This window comes from Calonectris borealis, chromosome 15 (genome assembly GCF_964195595.1).
Source record: "Calonectris borealis chromosome 15, bCalBor7.hap1.2, whole genome shotgun sequence".
NCBI classification, from domain to species: domain Eukaryota; kingdom Metazoa; phylum Chordata; class Aves; order Procellariiformes; family Procellariidae; genus Calonectris; species Calonectris borealis.
Window position 1 is genome coordinate 14,514,504 of NC_134326.1, and position 27,440 is coordinate 14,541,943.

Genomic DNA, 27,440 nt, shown 5'->3' on the forward strand with positions numbered 1-27,440 from the left:
GGATGCTCACCCGGCCACCGGGATGCTCACCCCCCTGCACGCCGACCCTTCACTCCCGATGCTCTCCAGCCCGGCAGGGCGCAGGCAACGTAGGAAAAGTGTTTGAAAAGAGAGTCACGGCCCCGCAGGCCATTGGGGAGGAGGTGGCTCCAGGCAGGACACGCACAGCTGAAAGTGTCTCTTAAAAAGCTCCAAAAATGCAAACACAGTTCAATAAAAGCCCCCCTCCCCCCTGCCCTGTAAAACCCCAGCTGTAAAAAGTGGCAGCGCTTTGCAGCGGTGCATCCCCGGCTGCCGTCGGGGAGAGCAGCCAGCGGGGCTGGAGGGACACACGCAGGGACACGCGCCCATGTCCCCAGCACGTGGGGCCTCTCTGGCACTGGGGAGGCTGGATGGGCCTGGCAGCAGGGCAGGCTTCATCCCCACCACCAGCCGTGGTGAAGATGTGCCCTGAGCCGCCTCCAGGCAGGTCCCCGGGCAGAGGGGGCTGGGGGCCACCGGGACAGACTTCCCAAGCGCCTCCAGCCACGGTGATGGGGACGAGCGGCTCTCCGCAGGCGTGGTTGGCCCCAGTCTCTCCCATTTGAGATCTGTCCCGGTGCCCCACATGGCCACATCCTCCCAGCTCCAGGGCACCCACAGCACAGCAGCGGAGCAGAGAGGACAGGGCTGTGGCGGGCTGGGCTGAACGCCCCCACCCTGGGCAGCCACGGGGACCTCTGTGCGCACAACCGTGAGCTGTTGGAGCACGGCCGAGCCCTGGGCAGGCAAAGCGGTGGCACCGTGATGCACCAGCGAATCTCCAGCATGGGGAGCAACGCTGCTGCCCGGGGCACGAGCCAGGCCAGAGCTTGGGGGAGCCAGCAGCGCCTGCCTGAGCCCACCCTGACCATCACCAGACCTGTGCCATGGGCAGGAGATGCCCCGGGAGCAGCCGCCTCCAGCTGGAAGGAGCCATGTGCTTCCTCATGCTAAAAAAAGCCACCACACATAGAGACGTGGCACCAGCCTTGTGTCCCAGGACACCTCCATGGGGCCAGGCTGGCGGGGGGACCCCAGGCTGGCGGGGGGACCCCCTGTGGAGACGCCTTGCCCCAGCACACAGTGCTCCATTACCGCCTGCCCCAGCCCCAGGAGCCCCGCACACTGGCAGCAGGTGTCTTGGGATGCCGGGGCAGGGACCCCTCCCCCTGGCACCCCTGCCCTGCCGGCACAGGCAGCGGCTCACTCCATGGCAGGGCCGGCACGGGAGCAGCACCGGGGCCGCCGGACATTTTGCAGCAAAGCCCGAAAGACACTGGGCTGCCTCTTGGCCTCGCCTTTGTGGGGGGCTCCCTTGACGGAGCCGGCACGGGTGCTCTGCGGGGTCATCACCACCTGCCGCCCGTGCTCCTCAATCTGCTTCTCCAGGTGCTTCTGGATGGCCATGCCCAGCACCTCCACCTCCATGGAGGCCCCGTACACCTCCCACGTCATCCCCTTCTCGTCCCAGCTCACCTCCCGGATGGGCTCCGGAGCCTCCTCCACCACCGTCCCCTTCACGTGCACCTCAGGGTACGAGGCCTGCGGGGACTTGGCCACTGGCGTCATGGGCCCGGTGGCCACCGAGCGGGTCTCCACAGGCATGGACACCTGCATCTCTGCGTCCTTCTTGGAGGGCTCCAGGCGTGGGAGGGCAGCAGAGCCTGGCTCTCTCTTGGGGAAGGTGAAGGCAGCAGCCCCGCCCGGGGGGCTCATGGGGCTCAAGGCCACCGACACCAGGGATGCTCGGTTGTCCACTTGCGTCCCTGTGTCCTGCGTCCCAGCGTCCTGCGGTGGGGTCACCTCGAAGGAGTAGGACTCGCAGAGCAGCTTGGCTGTCCGGGACTGCTGGCTGCTCCCGGCATCTGCACCCTGGGCTGGGCTCCCCTCGGCTCCGCCCTGGCCCAGGACAGTGGGGCTCAGCCCTGCCTCGCTTGGGCCTCCGCTCCCCACAGTGCTGGCACCGGGGGGGGCTGTCGTGCCTCCTTGGCGGTGCTTGGGAGCCTCGCTGCCCCCCAGCTGGGGCGCAGCACCCGGGGACGTCCCTGTGCCACCCTGGGGCTGCTCCTGATTTGGCAGCTCAGCTGCTCCGGCACCTGCAGCAGGCTCCACGAATGCCACATGTTTGGCAGGAGCCGGCGCGCTCCCTGCGTCCTTGCTGGGTACTTTGAGGCAGGGCTCGAGCAGGGGGGGCACGGGGGCTGTGTTCTCCTTCTGGGCACCAGGGCCCCCCATCCCCGTGGGACCGCAGGCAGGGGCAGCGCTGCTTGGTTCCCCGCAGCTCCCCGTCGCTGCCGCCACGCTTGGCTCTGCACCGGTGTCCGGCAGAAGCATGCCGGGAGCCGGTCCTGTTGGTGATGACGCCTTCTTCTCCACCGCTGGGCCAGCCGCGGTGCGCTGGGCCTCCGGCTCAACCGCGCAGCAGGTCCTCATGGCACGGCCCTCCGCAGCACAGCCGGAGCCAGGCAGGCACTCGCCTGCCAGCGGGCAGCCAGGAGAGCTGGTGCCAGGCTCGCAGGTGTCCTCGGCCCCTGCCTGGTGGCTCAGCAGCTGCAGCCCCTCGGGCTCCTTAGTGCTGCCCATGCCCGGGGAAGGCTTCTCCCATGCTAGTCCCGCCACAGGTCTGCAAGAGAGAGGATGGGGCAGTGAGGGGGGAGCAGTGCCCAGACCCCCTCGATTGCCAACTGTTTTTCTCCATGCCACCCGTGACAACAGGTTGGGCGGCAGCCCAGAGCACCCACCAGCCCCGGCACAGCCTGCATGGTGGCACCCGGTGCCCGGCCCCACCGGAAGGGAGGAACAGTGTCGGCTGCCTACCGTAAAAGCCAGCCTTCCCCCGGTGCGGCCGGACCGGGAGCAGGATCCAGGCGCTGCTGCGGCTGCCAGAGCGGGGGGACGTCGCACAGGCACCCCTGCAGAGAGAGCGGCAGCTGGAGCGTGGCCCTGGGCACCAGGCTGAGCCTGGGGGGCTCGGCATCCCCCACCTGCCAGTGGGGAGCTGGGCGCAGCATGGGGTGACAGCGAGCTGGGCCCGGGGACCAAGGGGGGGGGCTGCAGGGCAGCCTGAGCCCTTCCCTCTGCTCACTGGGATCAGTATCTCCGGAGCTGGGAATGACGTGTGTCCCCCGGCCACGGGAACCCCCAGCTCAGCGCCTACGCCCCATGTCAAGGGTGTGCTGAGCTCCGGCCGTGCTGCGCAGAGCTGGCTGCAGGCAGGCACCCCGGACAGCGGGGGGGGCACAGGCTGGTGCCACCCAACCGGCCACAAACCCTCCCCAGCCCCGCGGGGCAGCCCTGTAGCAGGAGCATGGTGGGAAGTCCCGAGTTCTCCGGGAGCCGCCCAGCTCTGCCAGTGCCAGCGAGTCCCTCTGGAGCTGGGAGCACATGCGACCCGCAGCCGTGGGGCATTTCACGCCTCCGGCCACGGACACTCGTGGGTCCCGGAGAGGGCAGAGCCAAGCAGACATGGCTGGAGCCGAGCGAGTCCCCCCAAGAGAAGCGGCAGGAGCAGGGACCAGGCTGGCAACAAACCCCTACGGCCACCCAGCAGCACCAGGGCCCCGGAGGCAACGACCCCCGTCCTGTCCCTGTCTTCCCACGCAGCACCCCGTTCCCGGGGGGGCCGTGCCGCCCCACACTCTGACCTGCCCTGACAGCACCCTACGTTCCGGGGGGCTGTGGGCGCCCTGCCCGGCCCGGGGCTGGGCGTGCTGCCCCGGTACTGCTGCTCCACGGAGGAGCTGCGAGCCCCGGCACACGCGTGTGCACACGCACAGGCACGCGTGTGCACACGCACAGGCACGCTCACGCACAGGCACATGGCTAGGGGCACACCCGCACGCACAGACACGCGTGTGCACGCCCCGGCCCCGGCTCCGGCTCTCCGGCCGAGCCCCGGACAAAGCCGCCGCCGCCGCCGTCGCCGCCGCTCCCCCGGCAGCCCCGGCCGGGGGGAGGCCGCCCCCGTCCCCGCCCCCCTTCCCGGGGCCCGCGCCGCCGCCGCCGCCCCCCCCAGGGGGGTGCCCGTACGGGGCGGGCGGCGGCCGCAGCGCCCGGCCCGGCCCCGCCACGTGCGCCCCGGAGCCGCCGTTACCTGCGGCGGCGGATCCTCCCTCCCGCTCCCGTCCCGTCCCGCTCGGCTCCGGCGCGGCGGCGGCAGCGGTGGCGAGCATGCGTGGGGCGGCGGCGGCGGCGGCGGGGGCGGTACCGCGCCCCGGGCCGCTCCTCCCGGCTGCCGCCCGCCCCGGCGACCCCGGGCAGCGGTGGGGAGGCGAGGGAGGACCGGCTGCCGCGGGGAGCGTGGGGGTCCCGGCACCCGCCCCCCCGGGTGTCATTGCTGTCACCCCACTGGCCCGCCCTGGGAGTGCCCCATCACCCCACAGCCCCCCGGCACCCCTCCAGCAGCACCACCCCGCGTCCCCCAGGGAGGGACGGTCACGCCGGTGCACCCGGGCACAGCAGGGCGCATGGCCGGCACCGGCCTGCCCCGTGGGTCCCCCACCCTTAGCGTGGGTCCCGTGGGTGGGGGTGACAGCGACACAGAGCCCGGTCCCCCTCCTACCTGGTGATGGAGACGGCCGCTTCCCTCCCGGTCATCACCGGGGGGGGGCTGCACCCCAACCAGCCTGAGGGACGGGGACAACGAACCACCGCGGCGGGGATGGCGGTGGGCTCCCGCACACCCCTCGCCCAAGGGTGGGGGAGGATGGGGAGGGGAGAACGTCCCCGTCTCCCTCCCGGCAGCGTTTGCCTCTGCTCCCGGGCTCAGGCTTTGTCTAACTCCTTCCCACGCACTCCCGCTCGCACTGCGGGGGGGAAGGCGGCCTGCTCGCCTCGCCTGCATCCCTGCATCCCCCCCAAAACCCTACAGCATCCCCCCCAAAATCCCCCAGCTGCCCCCCATCATCCCATAGAGTCAGGATCCCCTCCCTGCCCTCGGGATGTTTGCACTGGGGCAGGAGCTATAGATCTATAGGGCCGGGGTGTGTGTGCTAACATCTTGGGGTTAACATTAGCACCGCCCGCCCCCGGCCCTATAGATCTATAGGGTGAGGCAGGCACAATGGGAGCTGGCATACCTGGTTGCTTGGAAACAGGGGAGGTTGGAAATGCTCCTTCCAGTAAACAGCCAGGCTAGAACAAAACCCCGAAGGCTAAAAATAGGGAGGCAGGATATGGAAATAAAATAAAAAGCATTGCTTTACCCCCCCAGGACAGAGTGGGGCACCCCCATGTGACCACCGGGCACCCCAATAGGTGGATGGGGTGGATGGTGTGAGGGTGCATCACTGCACCCATCAGTGTGTGTCCCCCTCAAGGTGTTTCTCCCCACCCACGGTCCTGTGTGCTGGTCCCAGTCCCACAGCATTGACTGGGCCCAGTTGCCTGCTTGCAGTGGAGAGGAGCACAGTGTGGAGCATAGGTATAGGTTTACATTCCACGCTGCCCTGTGTGGGATCAGACCCAAGCCTGGGCACAGACCCTGTGGGGGACAAGGGACACTGTGGGCAGGATCAAGTCCTGGCAGAGGAAGGGACCGAAATGTCCCCTATCCCCTGGCTGGGACTTTACCGCGGGGCGGGGGGCTGAGGGGCTGCATCCTGTTGGCATCTGCTTCCACCGCCACTCTCAGCTCCTTCGGCAGCCACTCTCCCCGTCCCCATCAGCACCTCAGCACCCAGCGCGTCCCCATCCCCGCTGGGGCTGGCCGGGGGGGTCACGGGGAGCATCCTCCCCTCCCCGCAGGCAGCCTTCATCCCAGGCCGGCTGCCTCCTCCTCCTCCTCCTCTCACCGCCCGGGCACCTCGGGGCTGGCAGGAGAACAATAGCGTGGAGGATGAGTAAGATGGTCCCCATTGCCTTGGCAACGCACTCCCGCGCTGCCGGCGCGCGAGGAGTCAGGCAGCTGCCTGAAAAGCGCATTCTCCCTCGGCGGAGGGGGCTGCCGGCGCAGGTACATGGCAGCCCCCCCCCTCGGCACCGCGGCCCACCTCCCACGCCCGCACGGGCAGCGCCACGTGAACGCGCCGGGCTCCCCCACAGCCGCCAGCATGCCACCGGCACCCGCACACACCAGTGCAGGCAGGCACACGCGCCAGGCACACGGCTCGGCCCAGGCTTGGCTCTGCGCCCTCTGGCTCACCGGTGCCCGGTTGTGCCGGGGAGCGGTGGAATGCAGCCGAAAGGGTCTGGTCGGGGAACGTGCCCCCTCCAGAGCTGCCCAGGGGGAAGGCAATGGGTTTCCCATGGCCACTTGCCACCGTGCCACCGTGGCACCGCGGCTGCGACACCGCATCCCAGTGGCCGAGCGCATCGCCCTGGATGCCCCTGGGTGCAGGCAGGGCCCCGGGTGCAGGCAGGGACATGCCCCCAGGGCCATGGGGGCACAGGGAGGTGCAGCCCCCACAGCTGGGATGGCGGCGTGGGGCTGCGTAGGCCCTGGGAGCCGGGCGAGCGCCCCACGGCCCCCCTGCCCCACGGCCCCGGCTCCCCCATGCGACCCACCCCGCACACCCCCTGCTCCCGGCTGGCCCCACCCCAACTGGCCCCGCCCCCGCATTGCCCCGCCCCTTTGAGCCATCTTCTCCCCGTGCAGATCCCACCCCCGTCTTCCCATCTCCCATTGGCCAGAGGATCAGCCAATCAGAAGAGCCTTGCAGTACCCACCCCGCCCCTTCCACTCTCCACAGCGCCCCCCCACGGCCATCCCGGCGGGGATCAGCCAATCAGAGAGCCCTTTGCTGAAGGGCGTGCCCTCAGCCACCCATTGGCTGCTGCCAGGGTGGCGGGGCGGGGGCAGCCATGTTGGGGGCAGCAGGGCAGCGGCTGGGCCGGGGGGGCATCATGGCGGTGCCGGGGTGGTGCCGGGGCACGGCTGGCCTGGCGGGGGACAGCCCCGATGCCCCGGGGCTGCTGGCCATGGTGGAGGCCTTCTACGGGCAGGCGGCTGCCGTGGTGGAGGCGGGGGCCCAGCGGGGCAGGCTGCCCTGGGTGCGCGGGGTCCTGGAGACCATCCGGCGCTGCAGCCACGTCCTGGAGGTGGCCTTCCCCCTGCGCAGGGACAGTGGCACCTGGGAGGTGGTGCGAGGCTGGCGGGCCCAGCACAGCCAGCACCGCCTGCCCTGCAAAGGGGGTGAGGCAGGGAGGCACGACCCCGCTACACACGTCTCCCTCCCTGCCCAGCCCTGCGAGCGGGGCCCTGCTGGGCTCACCCCTGCCTGGTTCAGGGAGCGGGGAGCCTGGGTGGGGGGCGTCTGCGTCAACATGGTGGTGGTCGGGATGCCTGCGGCGGTGCCTGGGAGGATGCCGTCCTTGGATGCATCCTGCAGAAGGACGAGGGATGCTTGGGGGAGGCAGCTTTGCCAACCTCAGCTGCAGCCCAACCGCTCACACCAGAGCACAAGAACAGTGTGGCTGGTGGCCACCCCTGTGTGCGTTTGACTCCTCATTCTAAACATCCTATACTCTCTGCCCTAAACACACCTCAAAGCGGCAACAGTTGTTCTGAGCCCGAGGGGTCCCAGCCTCCTGTCCCCTCACCCTTAGCCTGAGGCTTTCGCCATGCTGCGGCTGCACTTTTTGAGCTGCTACCAGAGCAAAGGCCTGTGCCTGTGGGATGGCGGCTGGTAGGAACCTGCTTTCCATTCGGTGGTGATCTGGAGGAATGGGTCTAGCTGAACAATTGCTGATCACCTATTGTGGCTAGATGCTGCTGTTTCAGAAGAGTCAAAGGCTTTCCTACAATGCCTCTGTGCCATTTGTGGTAAAAAGGCAGGGACTCTTCATTTCTTCTCTCTCCTTTCCCAGGGGTTCGTTTCAGCAGCTCAATTGGTGTCGATGAAGTAAAAGCCCTGGCTGCATTAATGACATACAAATGCGCTGTAGTGGGTAAGTACAAGAGGAACGTAAAGCACGTGGTGACTTGGGCATGGGATGGGGCTGTGATCCCGTGAGTCAGAAAAGCTCGTTAGATGCTTTGAAAATCAGAAGTGCTCTAGAAGTGCAGGATGTTCCTCTGGGCACGGATGTGCGAGGGCAAAGCTTGTTGCGGCTGCAGAATACACCACTGGCAGGCCGGGATGTTCGTGTTAATCGGGAGCGTCAAGCATCATGCTTCTCAGATGCAGTCTCTGTGCCTGGGTTGTCATGGATTCAGCTCTGGCTGGTGGCGTTGGTGGCAGGCTCAGGGTCCGTATCCTGTCCTGCCTTTGGCTCCGCACCACAGAGGCCGCGTGGCGTTAGTGGGGAGCCGTGTGTGGCGTGGGGAAGCAGTAGGCCCTTGCCTGGATTCACCAATGAGTTTATGATTGCTGCGGTCGCCTTCTCCCCCTGGGGAGCAGGCAGAGGGCATCTGCCTGCCTTAACTTGTCTTTTCCAGATGTTCCTTTTGGTGGTGCCATGGCTGGTGTGAGGATCGATCCGAGGCAATACTCGGTGAGTTCACTCCTCTCCTTCCCCGCAACGGCCCATAACTCACGCTCCATTTGCACAGCCCTTCCTTTCTGTGCGTATCACAGAGATGCACTCTGACAAGCGGGGGGAGACATTTGTAGTGAGTAACACTCATCCAGCAACTGCGAAAAGCAGCTCGGGGCGGGGAGAGGGGTGGTGAACGCTGGTTTATGGGTGAGTGCATCTGGCCAGACGCACACTGAAGAAGTCTGGAGTAGGGACACTGCCTGCTGTGCTGGGAGAAGATGCAAATCAGCGAGGGGTTGGAAGGGCAGTGAGCAAAGGGGCCAGGAGTTTTTTTTGATCCAGGGTCCCCAGCTGCTGTGAATTAACTCCCTGGAGACATCAGGGTGTGCCCCGTACAGGCAGGGCAGGGCAGCTGCCAGATGCTGTACCTCGACTCTGTGATTTTTCTTGGGACCTGTAGTAACAACTGTGTTTTGTTGTTCTTGCACAGGAACATGAGCTGGAGAAAATAACGAGACATTTTACTGTAGAAATGGCCAAGAAGGGATTTATAGGTGAGAGTGGTTTTGTCCCCATAGTGTAAGCAGTGTGTGGCTTGCAGGCAGGGGAGCAGGCAGCAGCCGCCTGGCTGGGCAGGCACAGAGGCTGCTGCTCACTCACTGCCTGTCAGCAGCGCTCACTGCCCTGGTGCTCGGCTGTCTGTTCACTGCTTTGCTCTGCCTGCGCTGTGAATTTGGAGCAGGGGCGGCCTCATGCAGCGCTGAGCACGGTGGGGCTGGCCCAGGCTGCTTCCCAGGTACTGCTGGGCAGGGGTCTCACCTGCACGTTACCCTCCATTCACACTGGCCTGCGCAGTCGCAGGGAGGAGTGAAGTTTTCTCCTGCCTCAGCGCGTGATAGAGTGCTCAGTGGGTGCTGCTCACAAGGCAAAGATTTTTACATTCCCTCTTTACTTGAAAGTGTTGGGAAGGGAAATGGCAAAGACCTTGCAAAAGCCAAAGACGTTCATGCCTGAGGGAAGCTGGGGAGGCCCTGGGGCATGGGCAGCACCACGCTTTGGTCAGGGGACTCCTTGGTGTGCCCAAGGACATGACCAGCCTGCGGAAATCTCCTGGCTGTGCACGTGCCATTGGTTGGAGCAAAGCAATCAAATTGCAAAGACAGGATTTGACAGATTTTTCTACCTCCGCAGGGCCTGGGATTGATGTGCTGGCTCCTGATGTCAGCACTGGGGAGCGGGAGATGTCCTGGATAGCTGACACCTACACCCACACACTGGGGTACCGGGTAAGCTCCAACAGTGCTGGTTTGGAGGCTGGAATGCAGTGGGCACTGCAAGCGTTCATGCCCAGAGGCCGTTGCCAGCGAGTTGCTTTAGGTTTAGCTGAGGCTTAGGGGAGGGTGAGGGTTTGGGGAAAGTCCTCTCTAGAGGACCTGCACCAGGTGAGACCTTAACCTTTGCTCTCCCCATCCCGGCCTCGCAGGACATCAATGCCCAGGCGTGTGTGACAGGAAAGCCCATCAGCCAGGGAGGCATCCGCGGGCGACACTCCGCCACCGGGCGGGGGGTCCTGCATGGCATTGAGAACTACATCACCAACACAGACTACATGGACTGCATCGGCCTGAGCCCCGGCTTCCTCGGCAAGACCTTTGTGCTGCAGGTGAGCGCTCAACCCAGCTACAGCTCTGAAGAGTACACTTCCTCGGGATCTTTCTGCCCCTCCTTTCCAGAAAAGCTTTCAGTCTCAGTGCTGCCTGGATGTGATTTCCCGAATCTCTCCTCACCCTGTGGCAAATCACACTCCTTTAAGCAATTTTTCAGACCTGCTGCGTGCAGAAGTCCAGGGATGCCGCACTGCTCACACCGTACCAGCATTCCCAAGGTTTCTCTGTAGCCATCCTGTCTGAAATTGCTCGTAAAAGGGAAGCTGCGACTGACCCTCGTCTGCGCAGCAGGCAGAGCAGAGAGGTGGCAGGACACAGGGGCTCTGCCAGACTGGAGAGAGCAGACCCCAGTGACAACATCACGTTTCTGTCACCTCCAAACCGGCCGCAGCAAGCCGTGATGTTATCCACTGCGAAGGTCCGGCTTGTGGATGCAGCCCCCATCTCTTCTGGGTGCTCTGTAGGTCTGGCCCACGCTGGCCTGCCTTGCCCAGCAACGGGGGAGCTCGGTGGGACCCTGCGGGTGCCAGCCCGGCCTTTTCCACTCTCCTCCCAGGAAGGACCTTCCCTTCCCTGCAGCCCAGGGCCTGCTCACAACTGCGGTGAAGTGCTTCCCCCTGCTGTAGCTCCAGGAGCTTCTGCTCTCGGCCAGGCACCGCTGGCCCCAGCCACTGCCCGTTCTGCCCACAGCTGCCCGTTTCCTGCTGAGGCCACCGCTCTCTGCAAGGGAGAAATAAACTGGAAACCGCGCAGCTGAAGTCTTGCCTGCGGCTGGCACTTTGTGCTTTCCTGCAAGCGCTCGCTCCTCGACGCAGCTCCTTGCCACAGGGGAGAGGCTTTGAACCGAGACTGCACCCGGAGCTGCTGCCCGCAGTGCCCTCAGGAATCGCCCTGCCTTTGCTCGTGCCTTCCCTTTCCGCACATCCTTCTGCTTTGCTGATATGGCAGAGAATGAGAAGGCTGAACTCCTTGGCTACTGTTGGTATCATTTTGCTGTGTTTGGGGGATGTTTTTGCAGTCTCAGGAACCAGTGTTGCTTTTAGGAGCTGTACCAAGCTGGCAAGCGCTTTGGGGCAGACAGTGCAAAATCATCTGTTCCCGTGGGAAGAGCTGAGCTACCCCCAGGGCCCTGCCTTGTGCTGGTGCTGTGGCAGCCGACTGCACCCCCCCGGTGTGAGGTGCAGGAGGATTGCTCGGACTGTGCCTAGATGCTGCGTGGTGCCCACCAAGGGACTGTGTTTCTCACTGGATTTGTTTTCTGTTGAGATCGGCTCTTAGAAGCTGAACAGCGTGCTGTGCTTGGAACATCACATCCAGGAGCTCTGGAGGTGGTAAAGACAGACTGAGCTAGAAGCCTTCATCCCATGGGCTCTGCTTTTCACAACCTTCTAACTAGCCAAGGAGATCTCTGTTCTGCCAGGTCCTAGTCTCCATCCAGCCAAAACATTCACCAAGAACTGCTGGGTCAGAGGTTCCTATTTGTGCTTCTCAGCTCCAGCTCCTGAGAGGGGGCTGTTACCAGAGCAGCAGGTCGGTTTTCAGTGTTTGTCCCCACGACTTCCCTCTCCCCAGACCGTCTCTGCTCTATGTTGCTGTAGGGCTTTGGCAAAGTGGGGCTGCACACCATGAAGTACCTACATGAGTTCGGAGCTCGCTGCATCTGTGTTGGGGAGACAGACGGAGCCATTTACAATTCCAGAGGGATTGACCCCAAGGAGCTAGAAGACTATGAGCAGGTGAGTTGAGCCCTGTCAACTCACCCCCTGTTCTTAGGCAGTGCTCGATGCTGCCAGACTGGGCCCAGCAAGTCTCTCCTGCTCATTCCAGGGCCACGGCACCATAGTTGGCTTCCCAAAAGCAGAGGCCTATGACGGCAGCATCCTGGAGTTGCCCTGTGACATCCTCATCCCTGCCGCTATTGAGAAGCAGCTCACGAGGGAGAATGCACCCCGGGTGCAAGCAAAGGTACAGACCGCTCGTGCCACACACTCCCAACAGGCCCTGCATCAGTGCGAGTGACAGCAGCCCAGCCGAACCTTCGCTTTTGGCACTCAGCACCCCAGGGAGGTGTCACATCACTGCACTGACAACTCGCCCACTGTGCCAGAGGGACAGAGCCTGAGGCAGAGGTGGCAGGTCACATAATTCAGGAGAAGAGGAAAGCCTGAGCCCTTCCCTTTGCTGCCAGGGAGCAAGGATTGTTGGAGTGATCTTGGCTGGCTCTTCTGGCATCCTCAGCCTTCATTGCTGTATCAGATCCTCCCCCCAGGGCAGGGGCGATGATAACCTTGAAGGTACTGGGTGTCCCAGTGTTGACACTGAAAATCATAGGCAGCAGGTAAAAGTGAACAAAGTAGGGGACTGCTATGAATACCAGCTTCCTCCCTTCACTGTGAGCTCTAGGGACCAAAGGGACAGGGCGTGCTGGGATCTGGGACTCTGTCACAGCCAAGGCCTTTCGCAGCCTGAGCCTTTAGTCATTCTGTGCAAAACATGAGGTCTGAGCTTTTGCTCATCCTGAACAGCTTCACTGGGGAGGCGAGTGCCCAGACCCCTGCCACCAGAAGTGGCCTGGTGGGGAGGATCCAGCAGCACGGAAAGCAGCCTGTCCCTGGTTTCTTCTTTCATTTCTTCCACCTATCTCACCTCTGCTCTGCTTGCGCTCTCAGATCATTGCAGAAGCTGCCAACGGCCCCATTACACCATCAGCGCACGAGATATTCCTGCAAAGAAACATCCTGGTCATCCCGGTATGTCCATCCCCACGCACACGGGGAGGTGCTGGGCTCGTGGCTCTTAGGGCCACAGGGTGTTGTCAGCTGCACCAATGTAGATCCAGCTGGGCTCTGCCAGGCTCTGGGATCAGGCAGCGTTGATGGTGCTGTCTCAGTCAGCCTGTTCCCTGCCTTGCCCCCAGCTCCTGAGCACATCTCAGATGCTGGTTTCCCTTCTGAACCCCCCTGGTTCTTGGCTGCAGCAGCGATAGACCACGGGGCTCCTGGCCAGCACCAGGATGTCCTGCGGTCACTGGTGGGCCAACAGCAAACCGTGCCACATCACACGGGGTGTCAGAGCAGCTGGTGTCTCTGCTCAGAGGTAGTGCAGAGCCACCGTGGCTCTAGGATTCAGCCATCCCAATAACCTCAGGGCAGCCCAAGGGTATGGGGAGGGACCCAGGGCGGAGGAGGAGAGATCCCCAGATGGGTCATGGGTCTCAGGGTCACCCTAAGCAGCAAATCTGAAGCGTGTACTGCACTTGGCAGGACGTGTATGTGAATGCAGGTGGTGTGACCGTATCCTTCTTTGAGTGGCTGAAGAACCTGAACCACGTTAGCTACGGCCGCCTCAGCTTCAAGTATGAGCGGGAATCCAGCTACCACCTCCTGCAGTCAGTGCAGCACAGCCTGGAGCAGTGGTTTGGCAAGACCAGAGGGGAGATCCCCATCATTCCATCCCCAGAGTTCCAGGCCCGTGTGACTGTAAGTGTCTACAACCACGGAGGGTTGTCCTGGCTCACTTGTTTCACATTCGCAGAGGCTCCTGTCTGCCGTCCCAGTGCTGAAAGCTGAGGTTGTGGCACGCGCAGAGCCCCCCGTGCTATCATCCCACTAGTGGAGGGGATGGAGTGGAGATGCCATGGGCCAGCCATGCCATCTGAGGGTGCTGCTGGGTGCTGCAAGGAGTCCCTTGGAAGCCAAGCCATGTGCTGGAGCCAGCTGCAGAGGGGGCAAGCCAAGCTTAGACCACCTGTGGTGATCTTGCACCGAGCAGAGGGGCTGTGTTTGATAAATGGGTTTGGGGGACCAACCTGTAGCCTCCCCCACAAAGGATTCACTTGTTCTCCCCCTCAGGGTGCCTCAGAGAAGGACATCGTGTATTCAGGACTGGCCTACACCATGGAGCAGTCAGCCAAGGTACCTCCACGGGCTCCTGGCCTCGCCCATCCCTGCTGTCGGGCCCCTTGCTTTTGGGTCCCTCGCTGAAGAGGCTCTGTGCTGTGTTTGAGGGGTGCCCACCCACAGCACCCCATCACCACTCCCGGTGGGTCAGCACGAGGCCTGGGTTCATCTTCCCAGTGGTGGCTGTGTCCACACTTTGGCTAAAGCCTCGTGCTCAGCAGTGTCCCTTGTGGCTGTTGGGTCCCTGTCCCCTGAACCTGTGTTCTCCCATCCAGGATAGATGAGCCAGTGGGTGCAGGGTGGTGCTGGCACTGCTGGGTGGGGGGTCTCATGCCACCACTCAGGGAAGTGGCTGCGTGCTGTGCTCAGCAGCGTGAGTGGCGTGTGTGGAGCCCGCTCGTGGGTGCAGGGTCTGTCCCAGGGGAGTACTGTGGGGCAGCTGTGGGAGAGCATCTCCAGACCCGCTCGTAGATGACTCCAGGTCTTGCAGAACAGCCCGCTTGGTCATTTGGTGTGGAGATGACCTCTTCCCCTTCGGGTGCTCCCAGGGCCTGGCCTGGGGCTTGCATGCATGGCGCTGCCTGCACCCTCCTCTCTGGGCCCTCTGCCCACCCCTCGCCCCAGACCCTCCCAGCACACACCGGCCTCACAGCTCTCCTCTCTCTCTAGCAAATCATGACCACGGCTGCAAAGTACAACCTGGGCCTGGACCAGAGAACCGCTGCCTACCTGTGCGCTCTGGAGAAGGTGTTCACTGTGTACAACGAGGCCGGCTTCACCTACTGACACAGCACCCAGCAGGGCTGCCCCAGGCGTCACTGCCAGCCGCACGGTGAGGGTCACAGTCCTGCTGCGCAGGGCGTGCCCGGGACACCGCGTGCTGCGCAGAGGGGGCACCCTGGTCTCTATAAATGATTGGTTTGAGCATGTTCTCGCTCTGCTGCCTGGCTCTCAGCTCTCCTGGGGAGGGGGCTCTCTTCCCCCCACACACCCGCTGCCCCAGCCCCTTTACAGCCTCCTGGGCACCGGAGGAAGCCGTGCTGATGCTGGTTTGGGTCTGCTTGCCCATGGCTGGCAGAATTGCACAAGGGAAGGAAAAAATGCAATTAGCTCTAGGGGAGGGGATGGCCCACGGCACAGCCAGCCCCAGGAAAAACCATCTCGGTCCATTTAGTAATGCACAGTGGGCTCTGCAAGTACTGCTGCAGCGGGCGCAGACACAGGGAGCAGAGCCAGGGCAGGGATTTGCAGGCATCAGCAAACCTGTTGTGTGTCTGTGCTGACTGCTGCAGCTTCACTTTGCCGACAAAGCTGGCGAGCCAGCATGGGTGTGGGATTTAATCTGATATTCATGGCGGGGACACTCAGCCCAGCCTCTCACCCCGGCCTGTGCTGCAGTCAAGGGGCTGGAGGCTGGCTGGGGACTCAGGCTGGGTTGGTGGTCTTGTCCTGGGGGAGCTGAAGGCCCAATGATTGCTCTCTGGGGTGGGCATAGGACCCCCTGCTGTGGTGGACATTGCTTAATGGTGTGTGGCATCACCTGCACTTGAGGTGGTCGCACTGCAGCTGAGCGAGCTGCGGGTGCCAGCCATGTCCCCGGCCCCCTGAGGGGAGCAGGGTCACGTAGGAAGGTGGTGACGGCAGAGGAGAGGCTCCCCTTTGCCCTGCACTTCTAGCACAAGATCAGGGTGCGTCCCTAGGAGGTACCTTACAAACAGCAGCACATCCTGCTGCAGGGAGGACTGGGGGAAGCCTTGCCCAGCACCTGAACCCCCTCTGCTAGCACAGCCAGCGTCTCCTGGGATGGAACCAGTGCTCGAGCCCAGGACTGTGTCTAACCTCCTCCTGGCTCAGGGTCCTGAGCCCCAAAGGGCCCCCTGCATTCACCTGCAGATGCAAAGCACTGCAGCCAGCACACGGGCAGGTGGCACGAGGACACTGCCTGCGCCCAGGCAGAGCCTGGCTGGAGGCCCAGGGCACGGTGACCTGCTGCTGATGCAGCGGCGAGCAGACAGGAAGGCATCTTGTCCTCATGAGGACCCAGTCCCGCCCGCTCCCCCAGCCCCAGGAAAGGGTCACCTAGTCTGCCCCAGCCCCTCATTCCTCTTCCCAAAACTACCCCTGCCGCCAAAGCGCAGGGCCACCCCTCTCCCCAGGGAACCCACAACCAGGACCAGGGGGCTACAGACAAGAGTTGGCTTTATTCACGGACACGGGGGCAGCTGTGTCACTGGCAGCTGCCCTCGTATTGCACATCCAGCGACGGGGGGATATCCATGCCACGTCACAACACAGCGTCGGCACTACGGGACCTCGGGGGGGGCGCGGGCACCGTCACCACCCAGCAGGCTGGGGCGCGGGCTTGGGCGCCAAGGGTTCACTAAGGCAAAAGACCCGTCCACCCATAGATAGAGATATATATATAAAAAAAAATAGTTCCACAATGACCAGAGCAGAACCACAGGGACACGCTTGCAAGCAAAATGTACAGCGGCCCGCGAGCAGGTAAACATGCTTTGTACAGACACAGACACGCTGGGATGCAGCCGGGGTTTATGGCGCTGGGAGGGATACAGAGCGATAAACCCGGGCTTCACGGACACACACACGCACACACACACACCAGCCCCTGCGGGCAGTGCCCACGGCTCGGGCACGCGCCAGGGCTTGGGGACTTGGACACGGCGCGTTTTTCTCACTGCTAGACATGGTACGGAGACATGGACACAGTCCCTTGGAACGGAACTGGAGGAAGAACTTGTGAGCGAACGGGGCAGGGGCACCCCTGCTCCTCCCCGGCACGCGGGCACCGGCCGGGGCCAGCTGGGGAGGAGCAGGGGGCTACCGGCGGTTCGTTGTGCTGCTGGTGGAAGAGGCGAGGACGGGGGTCCATTATGCCTCTGGCTCGTATTCCTGGTATTCCTCCTGTGGGGTGGGGAAAGAAAGAGCTGGTGAGAGAGCTCAGGTGGGGCACGGAGCCCCTGTCCCCCCCAGCCCCACACCAGCCTGCCTGTGAGGCTGCAGGGCTGCATGCACGGGGCACTTGGGAGCAGGCAGGCTCCGGGCTTTGCTCCGGACAGCGATGGCCACCAGCACGCTGCGTGCTGGCACCCCAGTGCCCTGCGCCCCCCTGCCACTCCATCGCCTCACCTGCGGGGGCTCCTCGTAGTTCTCCCCCTCTGGCTCCAGCAGCGGCTCGACCAGCGGCTCCTCGACAGCCTCCTGGGCCACCTCCTCCGGCTGGGGGTGAACCGGGGGGTCAGACCCATGCACACAGCCCCCCGCGCAGCACCCACCCTCCCTGCCCCTGCCAGTCTGCGGGGACCTGGCATAGACCAGCAGTGCACCTGGGATGCTGGGGGCTCCACGTAGGGGGCCCAGCGGGGAGTGGCTGGCAAGGGCACCCCAGGCACACACCAGCCCACCTAGCTGGGAGGTGACAGGCAAGAGCCCATGGGAGCAGGGCCTAGGTGTGCGCGTCCCTGCACCGCTCCCAGCCCCGGCCCCAGGCAGGTGATGGGTCCTGGCACCGCGTGGGCCCTGGCGGGCTCCAGGCACTGGTGGGGCCACAGGAGCATCCTGCATCCCTGGCAGGGGAGGGTGGTGCTGGGTAACCCCTCCCCGGGGCTGGCAGAGCAGCTGGCAGGAGGGAAAGGGGGGCGGCCGATCCCCCCCGTGCAGCAGCAGCGGCGGCGGTGGCCTCATTTCTTCAGCTGATGCTATTTTGGGCTAAGCTGGAAGCCAACGGCTCATGGGGGCGGCGAGACGCAAACCCGCCGCCCCTCCCTGCCCCTCCGCTCCCGCAGCTGTCAGGTCACCTCACAGCCACTGGAGCGATGCGCCGCCGGCCCCGCACCGCCGGCTGCCATGCAGGAGCCTGCGCATGCACATGTCTACAGCGGCCGCGCACGCAGCCAGCGTGCTTGGGGCAGCGATGCCTGCCTGGCCTGGGCACAGGCAGAGCAGCTGGGGACCCTTGGGGTCCCTCCCACGGGGCTGAGGAGCAGCCAAGGGGTTCCCCACCAAGCCTGGGGACGTGACAGCCTCTCCATGGGCATGGCAGTGGCCAGGGGGTCTCACCTTCAGGTCCGCAGGGAACTCTTCCTTCTTCACCAGCCCGGTGGCCGCCGCGATGTTACCAGCACCCGAGAACGCCGCTTCGCCCAGCTGGGACGCCTGCTCCTTTGCTTTCTCAGCCACTGCAAGAGGCAGGGGTGCCCATCAGTGCCCCCCTGTGCCAGGGAGGGGTGCCCAGCCACGGCTCCGTGCCCCACACCACCTGGGGGGGCTGGTGGGGAGTCACTGGGCAGGATCAGGCCCTCCCCGCCTCCCTGCCCAGGTGCTGGGGTGGGGAAGGGGCCAGGACGCTGCTCTGCAGCTGGGCAGGGAGTGTGAGCAGCCGCCGCAAATCCTTCGTTGCGGGTCCTGTTATATAAGAGGCTTTAGCTGGGTGACATCAGCCCCTCAATTAGCCTCTGATCTCGTTAGCGCGGCCACGCTCTTGGGGCCAGAGGAGTATCGCGGCGGGGAGCCGGAGGGGACCGTACCTGAGGTGACGCCTTGCACCACGCCTTGGGTTTTACTCCCTGGGGGTAGAAAGAGACAGAGACGGGGTTAGAGAGGCCGGCAGGCAGGCTCTGCCACATGCTGTGTCTGGAACCCCGGCAGGGCTCCGTGAGCCAGGGCAGCATCCTGCCCGCACCCCAGCCTGGCCACGCCAGGGCAGCCGGGGGGCTGAGCACCCGCCTGGCTTCCCACAAGGCTCCTCCAGTCCCTGCAGGAGCCTGGGCTGGGGCAGCACAGGGCCACCGCCACATGCCAGGCAGGGCAGAGACCCCGGCCAGGGCATAGCTGGGCAGGGCAAATGCCGGCCATGCTGCTGAGCAAAGCCTCCCGTGGCAGCCAGGATCCATACCCAGAGCTGGTGCCAACATGGCAGGGGAAGCCCCACAGCTGGAGCGGCCCGGGGTCGGGTGCTGCCGCTGGCCATGCCGACCCTGCCAGGCTCCCTTCAGGCAGAGCAACACCGCCCGCAGATGCCAGGACACCCCACGGGGTGGGAGCGGGGTGTCTGTGATGGGAGGAAAGGCAGGGGCTGGGCAGCTCCTGCAGGATGGGGCCTCGGGGCACTCCTTGAGCTGCTGGACCCCCATGCAGGACACGCACCCCTGGGCAGGGTAGAGGTCCAGGGCAGGAACCTACCACTGCCTGAGGAAACAGCTCCGAGGCCTCAGCCCTCCCACAGAGCCGATGCCCTCTGGAGTGGGACGGAGCCCCAGCCCTGCGCCATCCCTCCCACTGCAAGCAGGGGTGGCCTCAGCTCCCTCCCCGAGCAGCCCAACACCAGAGCCGGCCCCGGAGCTGCCTCCTCCCTGCCACCGAGGACTTCTAGGACTTGGCCCCAAATGGACCCCGGCCCCGAGGGGCAGCGCAGAGGGACCCCACCAGCCACCGGCTGGGTGCAGGGGAGATGCCGACAGAGCCATGGTGTGGGATGCGCTCCAGGGAACGGCCTCTCCAAGGGGGACCAACATGGCCCCAGCCCCCCTGCTCTGAGCTGGCCACATCCCAGTACGGGATCACCACCTCCATCACAGTCCCTCTGCGCTCCTGGGAACGGCCTCTCCAAGGGGGACCAACATGGCCCCAGCCCCCCTGCTCTGAGCTGGCCACATCCCAGTACGGGATCACCACCTCCATCACAGTCCCTCTGCGCTCCTGCCCCAGAGCATTCTCGGTGAGGAGTCACGGGGTCCTCGGCCTCAGACACCCGGAGCCCCAGGGGGTCTGGTCCCCGGGGGTCCCATACCTTCAGCCTGGGGACCAGCCCTACCCCTGCCCCTGCCCGCGGGGCCCCATCCTCCTGCCTGCACATGCCCTGTGGGCAGGGGGTGGGCAGGGCACTGCGGGCATCGGCCCTCTGCCCCGGGGCAACCCGCCGGCAGGGTGGTCGTGGCGGGGAAGAGGCAGGGGCAGGCGGGAGGGGAGCAGGGCCGGGGACAGGTGGGGACGGCAGGGGGATGGGCAAGAGGATGCAAGGGCAAACGCAAGAGCGGGCAAGGGCAGGCAGAGGGGGCCGGCAGGGGCGTGCAGGGGACGGGCAGGGATCAGCCGGGGGGCGGGCAGGGGGCAGGCAGGGGGCAGGCAGGGGACGGGCAGGGATCAGCCGGGGGGCAGGCAGGGGGCAGGCAGGGGGCAGGCAGGCCGAGCCGGCCCTTACCGACATAGAGGACCCCCTCCTTGGTCTTCTCGGCGGCCTCGGCCACCCCCTGCTTGGTCTTCTCGGCGGCAGCGACCACCCCCTCCTTGGCCTTGGACAAGCCCTTCATGAACACCTCCATGGCGGCTCTGCGGGGAGAGGCCGCACGGCTTCACCCCGCCCCGGCCCGGCCCCGCTCCCGCCCGCCCCGCGCATCCCCGCGCCCCCGGCCCCGCCGCTTGCCCGCCCCCGGCCCCGGCCCCGCCGCCCGCCCGACCTGGCTCGCTGGCGGCGGGGACGGGCGGGCCGGGCCGGGCCGGGCCGGGCTGCGGCGGGGCGGGCTCAGTGCGGCTGTGCCGGGGCCGCGCCGCGCTGCGCTGCGCCGTGATGCGCGGGGGGGACCGCGCCGCGCCGGGCTGAGCCGGGCTGAGCCGTGCCCGGCCGCCTCCGCACCGCCCCGCACGGGAGCGGCACCCCCGGCCCTTTGCCGCCCCAGACCGCGGGCTCCTTCCCCGCACGGCTCGGCACCCCCGGGGCGGTCCCATCACATCGCACCTTCTCCCCATCCCCATCCGTCCTGATCCCATGCCACGCTGTGCCCACACTATCCTGTCCCGGTCCCCATCAAGTCCCATCCCCACCCTACCCTCTCCCTGTCCCATCTCCTCCCGATCCTGATCCCATCTCCTCCTGATCCCATCCCCTCCCCTCTACAGGCTGTCCCCATCCTATCCTGTCCCATCCCACCCCCTCCACGTTCTACCCCGTCCCTATGCCATTCCCATTCCCCATCCCATCCTGATCCCATCCCCTCCTCATCACGTCCTCTCCCCTGCCCTTCCCACCCCATTCCCATCCCACCCTGTCCCCACCCCATCCAATTCTGATCCCATGCCCTCCCCATCACATTCCACACTCTCCCCATCCCATTCTATTCCTATCCCATGTTGTTCCCATCCCATCCTACCCTGATCCCATCCTCCCCATCCCATCCCATCCCATCCCATCCCATCCCATCCCATCCCATCCCCACCCCCCATCCTGATGCTATCCCTCCAGGGATATCCTGCTCTGCCCCATACCACACCATCTTGATCCCACCCCACACTGTCTCCACCTTATCCCATCCTACCCCGCATCCTGATCCCATCCCATCCCACCCTGACCCCCTGCCCTCATCCCTCCCTGCCCTAGGCGGGGGATCCCCCCATCTCCCTTGCTCCCCAGGGGCAGGCCTGGCACCCCCTCCCCAGCACACCGCCCTCCGGCCCCACCAGCTGCAGCTGGGTGGGCTGCCTCATCCCACCCGCCTGCGGGCACTTAAGAGCCAGGAGCAGCCCGGGGGAGGCTGTGCTGGGCAGGATGGCTACAGGGGAGCAGGTGAGTGCTCTCCCTGCGGGCTGGGCCTGGCAGCAGAACCTAGGCAGCCCTGCCATGCCCTCGGGGCTCCTGGCTGTGGGATCCATGTCACGGTGTGGGGGTGGCTGGGGGGGCCTCAGGCTCCCTGCTGGGGTGGCCATGGGGCTCCTCGGGGCTGTCCCTCCTTCCCCAGCGGAGGCAAGAGGAGCGGCGGCGGCGGAGGGCTCAGCAGCAAGAGCTGCTCCTGGCAGAGAGCCTGGGCAAGCACCCCCTGCAGAACAGGTATGGGGGGCCCAGCCATGGGCAGCCTCTCCCAGTGCTGGGAGGGGCGTGCTGGGGCTGTAGGGGCTGACTCAGCATGGCTGACACATCCCCCCCCCCCCCATCTCCCCTCCCTCCCCAGGTGGGCACTGTGGTTCTTCAAGAATGACAAGAGCAAGATGTGGCAGGCAAACCTGCGCCTCGTCACCAAGTTCAGCACTGTGGAGGACTTCTGGGCGTGAGTGTCCCATGGGTGGGCAATGTGCCCCCTCTGGAGAGGACCCAGTGGGGGGGTCTGGGCCAGAGAAGGGTGCTGGGTATCCCTGAGGCACTTCTTCTCACCTGCTTCTATGTTTTGTCTCTGCCCGGTGCAGGCTGTACAGCCACATCCAGCTTGCCAGCAAGCTCACATCTGGTTGCGACTACTCCCTCTTCAAGGTGCGACACCCCCTCTGCCACAGTCCCTCCTCAGAGCCCCCTGCAGCACCCAGCATTATGGGGGCTCACTGGGTGCCAGAGGGGCTGGCAGGGTGCCCTGGCCATAGGGTGGAAAGGGAAGCCTGGCTAGGTGCCCACAGCTCCCTGAGCTGGCTCTGGCCGGGTGCTTGATGCCCCTGACCGTCCCCTTGCCCGTCTCTAGGACGGCATCGAGCCCATGTGGGAGGACAGCCAGAACAAGCGTGGCGGGCGCTGGCTCATCACCCTGGCCAAGCAGCAGCGGCACACCGAGCTGGACCGTTTCTGGCTGGAGACGGTGAGTGTGGCCCTGCTCGGGCTGGCCTGCAGGGTCCTGGCAGCGGTGTTTCCCCCTGCGGCAGCGCCGAGCCCAGTGGGGACTGTCCCGGGCTCCCCTTCTCCCGGCAGCTGCTGTGCCTCATTGGGGAGATGTTTGACGAGTACAGCAATGAGGTGTGCGGGGCCGTCATCAACATCCGAGCCAAGGGGGACAAGATTGCCATCTGGACCCGGGAAGCGGAGAACCGGGAAGGGGTCACCCACATCGGGTAATGCAGCTTCATGGGGGGGCCTGCACAGGACCATGTTTGGGGGGAATGGGGTCCCTGGGCGGGGAGCCGGTGGGAGAAGTGATGCTGCCCCCTTCACACAGCCCCTTCCCTCCTCCAGGCGCGTCTACAAGGAGCACCTGGGCCTGTCGCAGAAGGTGGCCATCGGGTACCAGGCCCACGCGGACACGGCCACCAAAAGCGGTTCCCTCACCAAGACCAAGTTTGTGGTGTGACTGCAGGGGGAGTGGGGTGCTGCCCATGGGGTCCCCCTGTCCTGTCCCACAATGAATGGTTGCAGCTGAACATGGTCCGTGTGTCCAGGGCTGGGGCAGGGCTCTAGCACCCGGGGGTGGCTTTTGCTTGGGGGTTCTCCTGGGAGGGGGATGATGCATTGCCGTATCCTGTACCCACCTGCTGGGTGAGCGGGGCTGGGAGCACAGAGCTGGCATCGCCTGGGCATCACTGTAGGCTTGGGACACTGCGTGTGTGTCCCTGCTTCCCCCAGTGCCTGGGACCTCCCTGGGGCTGTGGGGGTGTCCCTCTGCCCTGGGGGACCCCAGAGTCCCCCACATAGTCCACAGGAGGATGCTGGGCTCTGTACTCCCCTGGTAAAGGCATGGGCACAGCTTGCTGCCCTGCGAGCCTGGGTGTGGGAGGAGGTACCAGAGCCCAGGTCCTCTGGGTCAGCTCAGTCTGGGGAACCCCATCTCTCCCAAGCCCCTGCACATCAGCAGGACACAAGTTTGCCTTCTTGGGAAGGCACTTGTCACTTCACAGTCCATTGGGTCCTGGGAGTTTGCTCGCTCCTCCTTTCCATGGCCCATGTCCTCTGCTGTCCCTGCTGGCTGTCCTGGCCCTGGCTGCAGAGGGACCCCCTTACTCCTCCCCCCGCACCAGCCCAGCCCATGCTCTGTCCTTCAATCTTTTATTTGTGTTTTTGATTGTTGGGTCTGTCCTTCCCCTCCTCCCCTGCCTATTCAGGTTCTTGAGGTGGAGCTGCCTGCTCACCTCCTGGCAGTGCTGCCTGCACTTCTGGCCGCACTGCAGCTCTCCTCCAGGAGGAGCCTCCTCCGTCCCATCCAGGACCACCTGGGCAGCTCCAGCTCAGCCCAGGGTTGCAGCACATCCAGCCCATCCGCATCTCCCTGTGAGCCCAGAGCTGGGACCACTTGTCCCCCACTGCTGTGTGGTGCCTGTGCTGGTTCAGTGCTGCCCTGCCTGCACCTGGGGTTTGCAGAGAGCTGGTCCTGCAGAAGGACGGAGTCTTGACTACATCTCCACTGTTGCAGTTTGTTGATGCGTGTCTGGCCACAGCTCTGCAGGCAGGTGGTGCGGCCATGGCCCTCGGCTGCCTACGGTGCAACGCTGCAGGGTTTGCTGGAGCATGCTGAGCCCTGCCCGGCTCTCAGACGCTGCCACGGCTGCACAGAGCTGTGTCCCTGGGACTCAGCTGCCCTTTTCCAGGGCCACCAGCCCTGCAGCTCCCCTGGGGCAGCTGTGCCAGGGCTCTGCCTGCAACCTGCCAGGCACACCGGGGGTAAGAGATGCTGCCAGAGAGGGGAGGTGGGACCTCGTCCCTGGCATGCAGCGTGCCAGGCCGTGTCCCTGTGTCCTTGCGTCACATGCTGGCCCTGGGCTGCTTCTCTGCGCAGGTACAAGGGGGGCAGGACTCTGCTGCCTGCCCTTGTAGGGCAACCGGGGCAGGGGTGCTGTGGGCCACGCTCGCCCCATGGCCGGCAGCAGAGCCAGGCAGGGATGGGGAAGAGCAGTATGGGGGTGCCTGCTACCCCCAAGCCTGGGATGCCTGGAGGCGGGGGGCCCTGAAGAGGGGACCCGGGCATACGGTCTGCCTGCCCCGGCTGGGGCTGGGGGCTGCAGCCTGCCCCGCCGGGGGTCGGTCCGCACGGGCAGCCCGGTTCCTGCCTGCACTGCCGGCCCCTCGCCACGCGATGGTGCCGCTCGCCCGGCCTTGGCCAGTTCCGGCTCGGCAGGGCTGGCAGCCTGCCCTGCCTGCGGTGGGGTACCCCCTGCCTGCGGTGGGGTGACAGAGCTGCCCCAGCCCCCCCCCCCGTGGGTGAGAGGCAGGCAGGAGCTACGCGTGGGGCACGGGTTGTGCGGCTGGCAGGCCTGAAGCTGGAGCGGGGGTGGAAGCACGAGAGGTGCGTGGGGTGCACCCCCATCTAACGCACCGTTAATGGCCCCCGTTTGTGTCCCTCCAGCAGTGGCAGCATGAAGTGGATGAGGACCAGGGTTGCCTGTCCGTCTGCCCCTTCAACCCGCTCCTCTGCCTGGCATGGCCCCCCCATGGCCCCCCACCTGGCTCTGGGGCTGAGCCCTCCATGCCACGCTGGCACGCTATCCCTATCCCCTCACCCCCACAATGGGTGCAGCAAGGGGGCTGTGCTCATGGGGTGCCCTGCGTCCTGCCACGCTGGGAGGCCAAGGTTACCTCTGGGGGTGGGGGGTTGGTGGCGGAGGCTGCTGCGCTGCCGTGGTTCGTTGCTATTTGCGTGCAGCTGTGGTGGGATTTCATTTGATTGGAAAAGTAATAGGGGCCATTTATCTCCGTGGCTTTATGGACTCCCAGCAGCCCAGCCGGGCCAGGGGCGGGGGGTTGGCGGTGCCCACCTGGAGCCCACCCTTTGGGGATGTGGTGGCCTCCATCCTCATCTTCTGCACCCCGGGGTCCCAGCCTGGGGGAAAGAGGGTGCTGAAAGGTGGGGGGCACTCAGGAACCCCGTGGGTGGGCACAGCGGTAGCCAGGAGCCACCCAGTGAGCACAGCAGTGCCAGGGCTGCCCCCAGCCTGTCTCACACTGGGCAGCTGTCCCAGCTGGCAGCTAGGCTGGCAGCCCTGTCAATAATCATAATTAAAAATTAATACTAATCAAAAGGGAGAAGCAGATGGCAGCAGACATGCAGCAGGGCTGCAGGTGGGGGTGGGGGGCACTGGAGCCAGCGGGGCTGGCGAGGACAGGGATGGGGGGGCCAGGGGAGCCACGGGGTGCAGTGGGGCAGGAGGGTCAGGGTGCTGTGGGGTCTGGTGGGGATGGGGGCTGCAGGATAAGGGACCCACAGGGCACAGCAGGGATGGGGATATGGAGCCAGGGTTGCTGGGGACACAGCGGGGATGGGGACAGCAGCACGGCACTGGGCTGGCACAGCCTCCAGGCGGGCGGCTCAGGTTGGTGGTGCCGGGCACCCGCCCAGGGTCACCTTGCCGGCAGCTGGCATGCAGCCAGGGCCGGGCGCTGCTGGTCCGCACCTCGGCTCGGCAGGCTGCCAGCCTGGCCTCTCCCTGCGCCACCGGCTCTGACAGCTCCAGCAGCAAGGACAGATCCTGCCTCCTGTCCTCGGCACGCACCCAGTGCCATGATGGGTGCAGGCACCCATCCCACTGTGACCAGTGGATGCTGCAGGGTTAAAAACCCCCAACGTAACTGGGGAAGGAGCTGCTGGCTCCGTGGCGCGTGGGCCGCGGAAGAACAGGCAGTGCTGGCTCACCGTGGGAGTGGGCAGGCAGCGCGGCTGCCGGCGCTGGGGCTGTGCCACGCCATTCCCGTGGTGCCTGCGCCCACCTCCCTGCCCCATCGCCTTCCCTGGGGGCCACGGGGATGCTCTGGGCCCTGGCAGCGGTGACCTGGGCACGTAGGGGACCTCCAGCCCTGGGTACCGCCAGCACCCCCTGAGCATCCCCAGGGGGATGGGCCCCCACGAGGTGCCCTGTGCCCTCCCTGCCCACCCTGCTGGGCCCTGCCTAGGGCGCAGGCTGAGCTCGCCCTCCATTCATGAGCACCATGGCATGCGAGGAGGGGTACCCAGTATGAGGGGTACCTACAGCGCACCGCACTGTTCCCATGACAACCTCCCCGGAGACAGCAGCCGGTGCGGGAGAAGTGGGAGGCAGGGGGCCCACGGACCCCTCCACGCTCGGGCTCCCGTGTCTGGCAGGACAGAGTGGGGCGCAGCAGAGGGGCTGCACCCATGGGTCTTGCTCCCAGCCTCGGGTTCTGCCTGCCCCATCCTGCTCCCTGCCCGCTGTCCCTGCAGCGTGGGGCAGGCAGGCATGGCAGTGCCGGTGCTGCCCACCCGCGCTGAGTTTGCACGGTGGGGGGGTTGCAGGGCGGGGTTTGCACGGTGGGGTTGGTGTGGAGGGGTCTGCACGGAGGCGAAGGGGTTAAGTGCCTGCAGGGCTGTCCCCAGTGCCAGCAGCAGAGGCGGGGGAGAGGGGGACAGTATCTCCTGCCCTGCGCCGCAGGGAGCCTGTACCTGAGAAGGGTCCCTTGCTGTCACTTCTCATCTGCATGACAGTGGCAACCAGGCTCCTGCAACACGGCTGAGCACTCTCCTTCCCCCGCAGGGACGGGCTGGCACTTCCCGCTGGGCAGAGGCAGGCGGGGGGGGGGGGGGGGGAGCGGGCGGGTAGGGTGGGGACAAGGATGGGGACAGGGACATGAGCCGCGTGGCCACAGACCTGCGGGCATCAGACCTGCAGGCATGGCTGCGGCACGGTGCTGTGACAGGCTGCAGGCAGCGTCCCGCTGCAGGCGGAGCTGTCCCCATCGCTCTGCCCTGTGCCCCTCTGGCCACCGTCACTTTGGGGTTTGCTC

The 27,440-nt window shown here is 65.4% G+C and overlaps 4 protein-coding genes across 7 annotated transcripts; 2 read left to right on the forward strand and 2 right to left on the reverse strand.

Moving 5' to 3' along the window:
- Window positions 1–279: 279 nt before the first annotated feature.
- GPRIN1 (G protein regulated inducer of neurite outgrowth 1) lies at window positions 280–6,386 on the reverse strand. Its single transcript, XM_075164849.1, has 4 exons — window positions 6,012–6,386; window positions 4,115–4,306; window positions 2,839–2,933; window positions 280–2,644 (listed from the first exon to the last, which is right to left on the reverse strand). Exons 1-4 carry the CDS (start codon window positions 6,384–6,386, stop codon window positions 1,225–1,227), a joined length of 2,082 nt encoding a protein of 693 aa, XP_075020950.1. The 3' UTR covers window positions 280–1,224.
- Window positions 6,387–6,822: 436 nt separating this feature from the next.
- Window positions 6,823–14,846, forward strand: LOC142088513 (glutamate dehydrogenase, mitochondrial-like). Its single transcript, XM_075163893.1, has 12 exons — window positions 6,823–7,153; window positions 7,828–7,908; window positions 8,399–8,454; window positions 8,930–8,993; window positions 9,631–9,725; window positions 9,923–10,102; window positions 11,705–11,842; window positions 11,934–12,071; window positions 12,776–12,856; window positions 13,370–13,585; window positions 13,958–14,020; window positions 14,675–14,846. The coding sequence occupies exons 1-12, from the start codon at window positions 6,823–6,825 to the stop codon at window positions 14,789–14,791; spliced, it is 1,560 nt and encodes a 519-aa protein (XP_075019994.1). The 3' UTR covers window positions 14,792–14,846.
- A 1,342-nt stretch (window positions 14,847–16,188) lies between these two features.
- Window positions 16,189–20,889, reverse strand: SNCB (synuclein beta). 4 transcript variants are annotated; one of them, XM_075163898.1, is made up of 7 exons: window positions 20,482–20,578; window positions 20,226–20,353; window positions 18,553–18,591; window positions 18,086–18,204; window positions 17,156–17,245; window positions 16,851–16,930; window positions 16,189–16,790 (listed from the first exon to the last, which is right to left on the reverse strand). In XM_075163898.1, the coding sequence occupies exons 2-6, from the start codon at window positions 20,344–20,346 to the stop codon at window positions 16,898–16,900; spliced, it is 402 nt and encodes a 133-aa protein (XP_075019999.1). In that variant the 5' UTR covers window positions 20,347–20,353; window positions 20,482–20,578; the 3' UTR covers window positions 16,189–16,790; window positions 16,851–16,897. The 4 variants fall into 4 exon arrangements, with proteins under 4 accessions (XP_075019999.1, XP_075019996.1, XP_075019997.1 ...); XM_075163895.1 differs by lacking the exon at window positions 20,482–20,578 and adding an exon at window positions 20,851–20,889 and having other exon boundaries at window positions 16,189–16,930; XM_075163896.1 differs by having other exon boundaries at window positions 16,189–16,930; window positions 20,482–20,593.
- EIF4E1B (eukaryotic translation initiation factor 4E family member 1B) lies at window positions 20,664–23,132 on the forward strand. Its single transcript, XM_075163894.1, has 7 exons — window positions 20,664–21,584; window positions 21,757–21,845; window positions 21,967–22,062; window positions 22,199–22,262; window positions 22,465–22,578; window positions 22,689–22,828; window positions 22,950–23,132. Exons 1-7 carry the CDS (start codon window positions 21,567–21,569, stop codon window positions 23,062–23,064), a joined length of 636 nt encoding a protein of 211 aa, XP_075019995.1. The 5' UTR covers window positions 20,664–21,566; the 3' UTR covers window positions 23,065–23,132.
- Window positions 23,133–27,440: the final 4,308 nt, after the last annotated feature.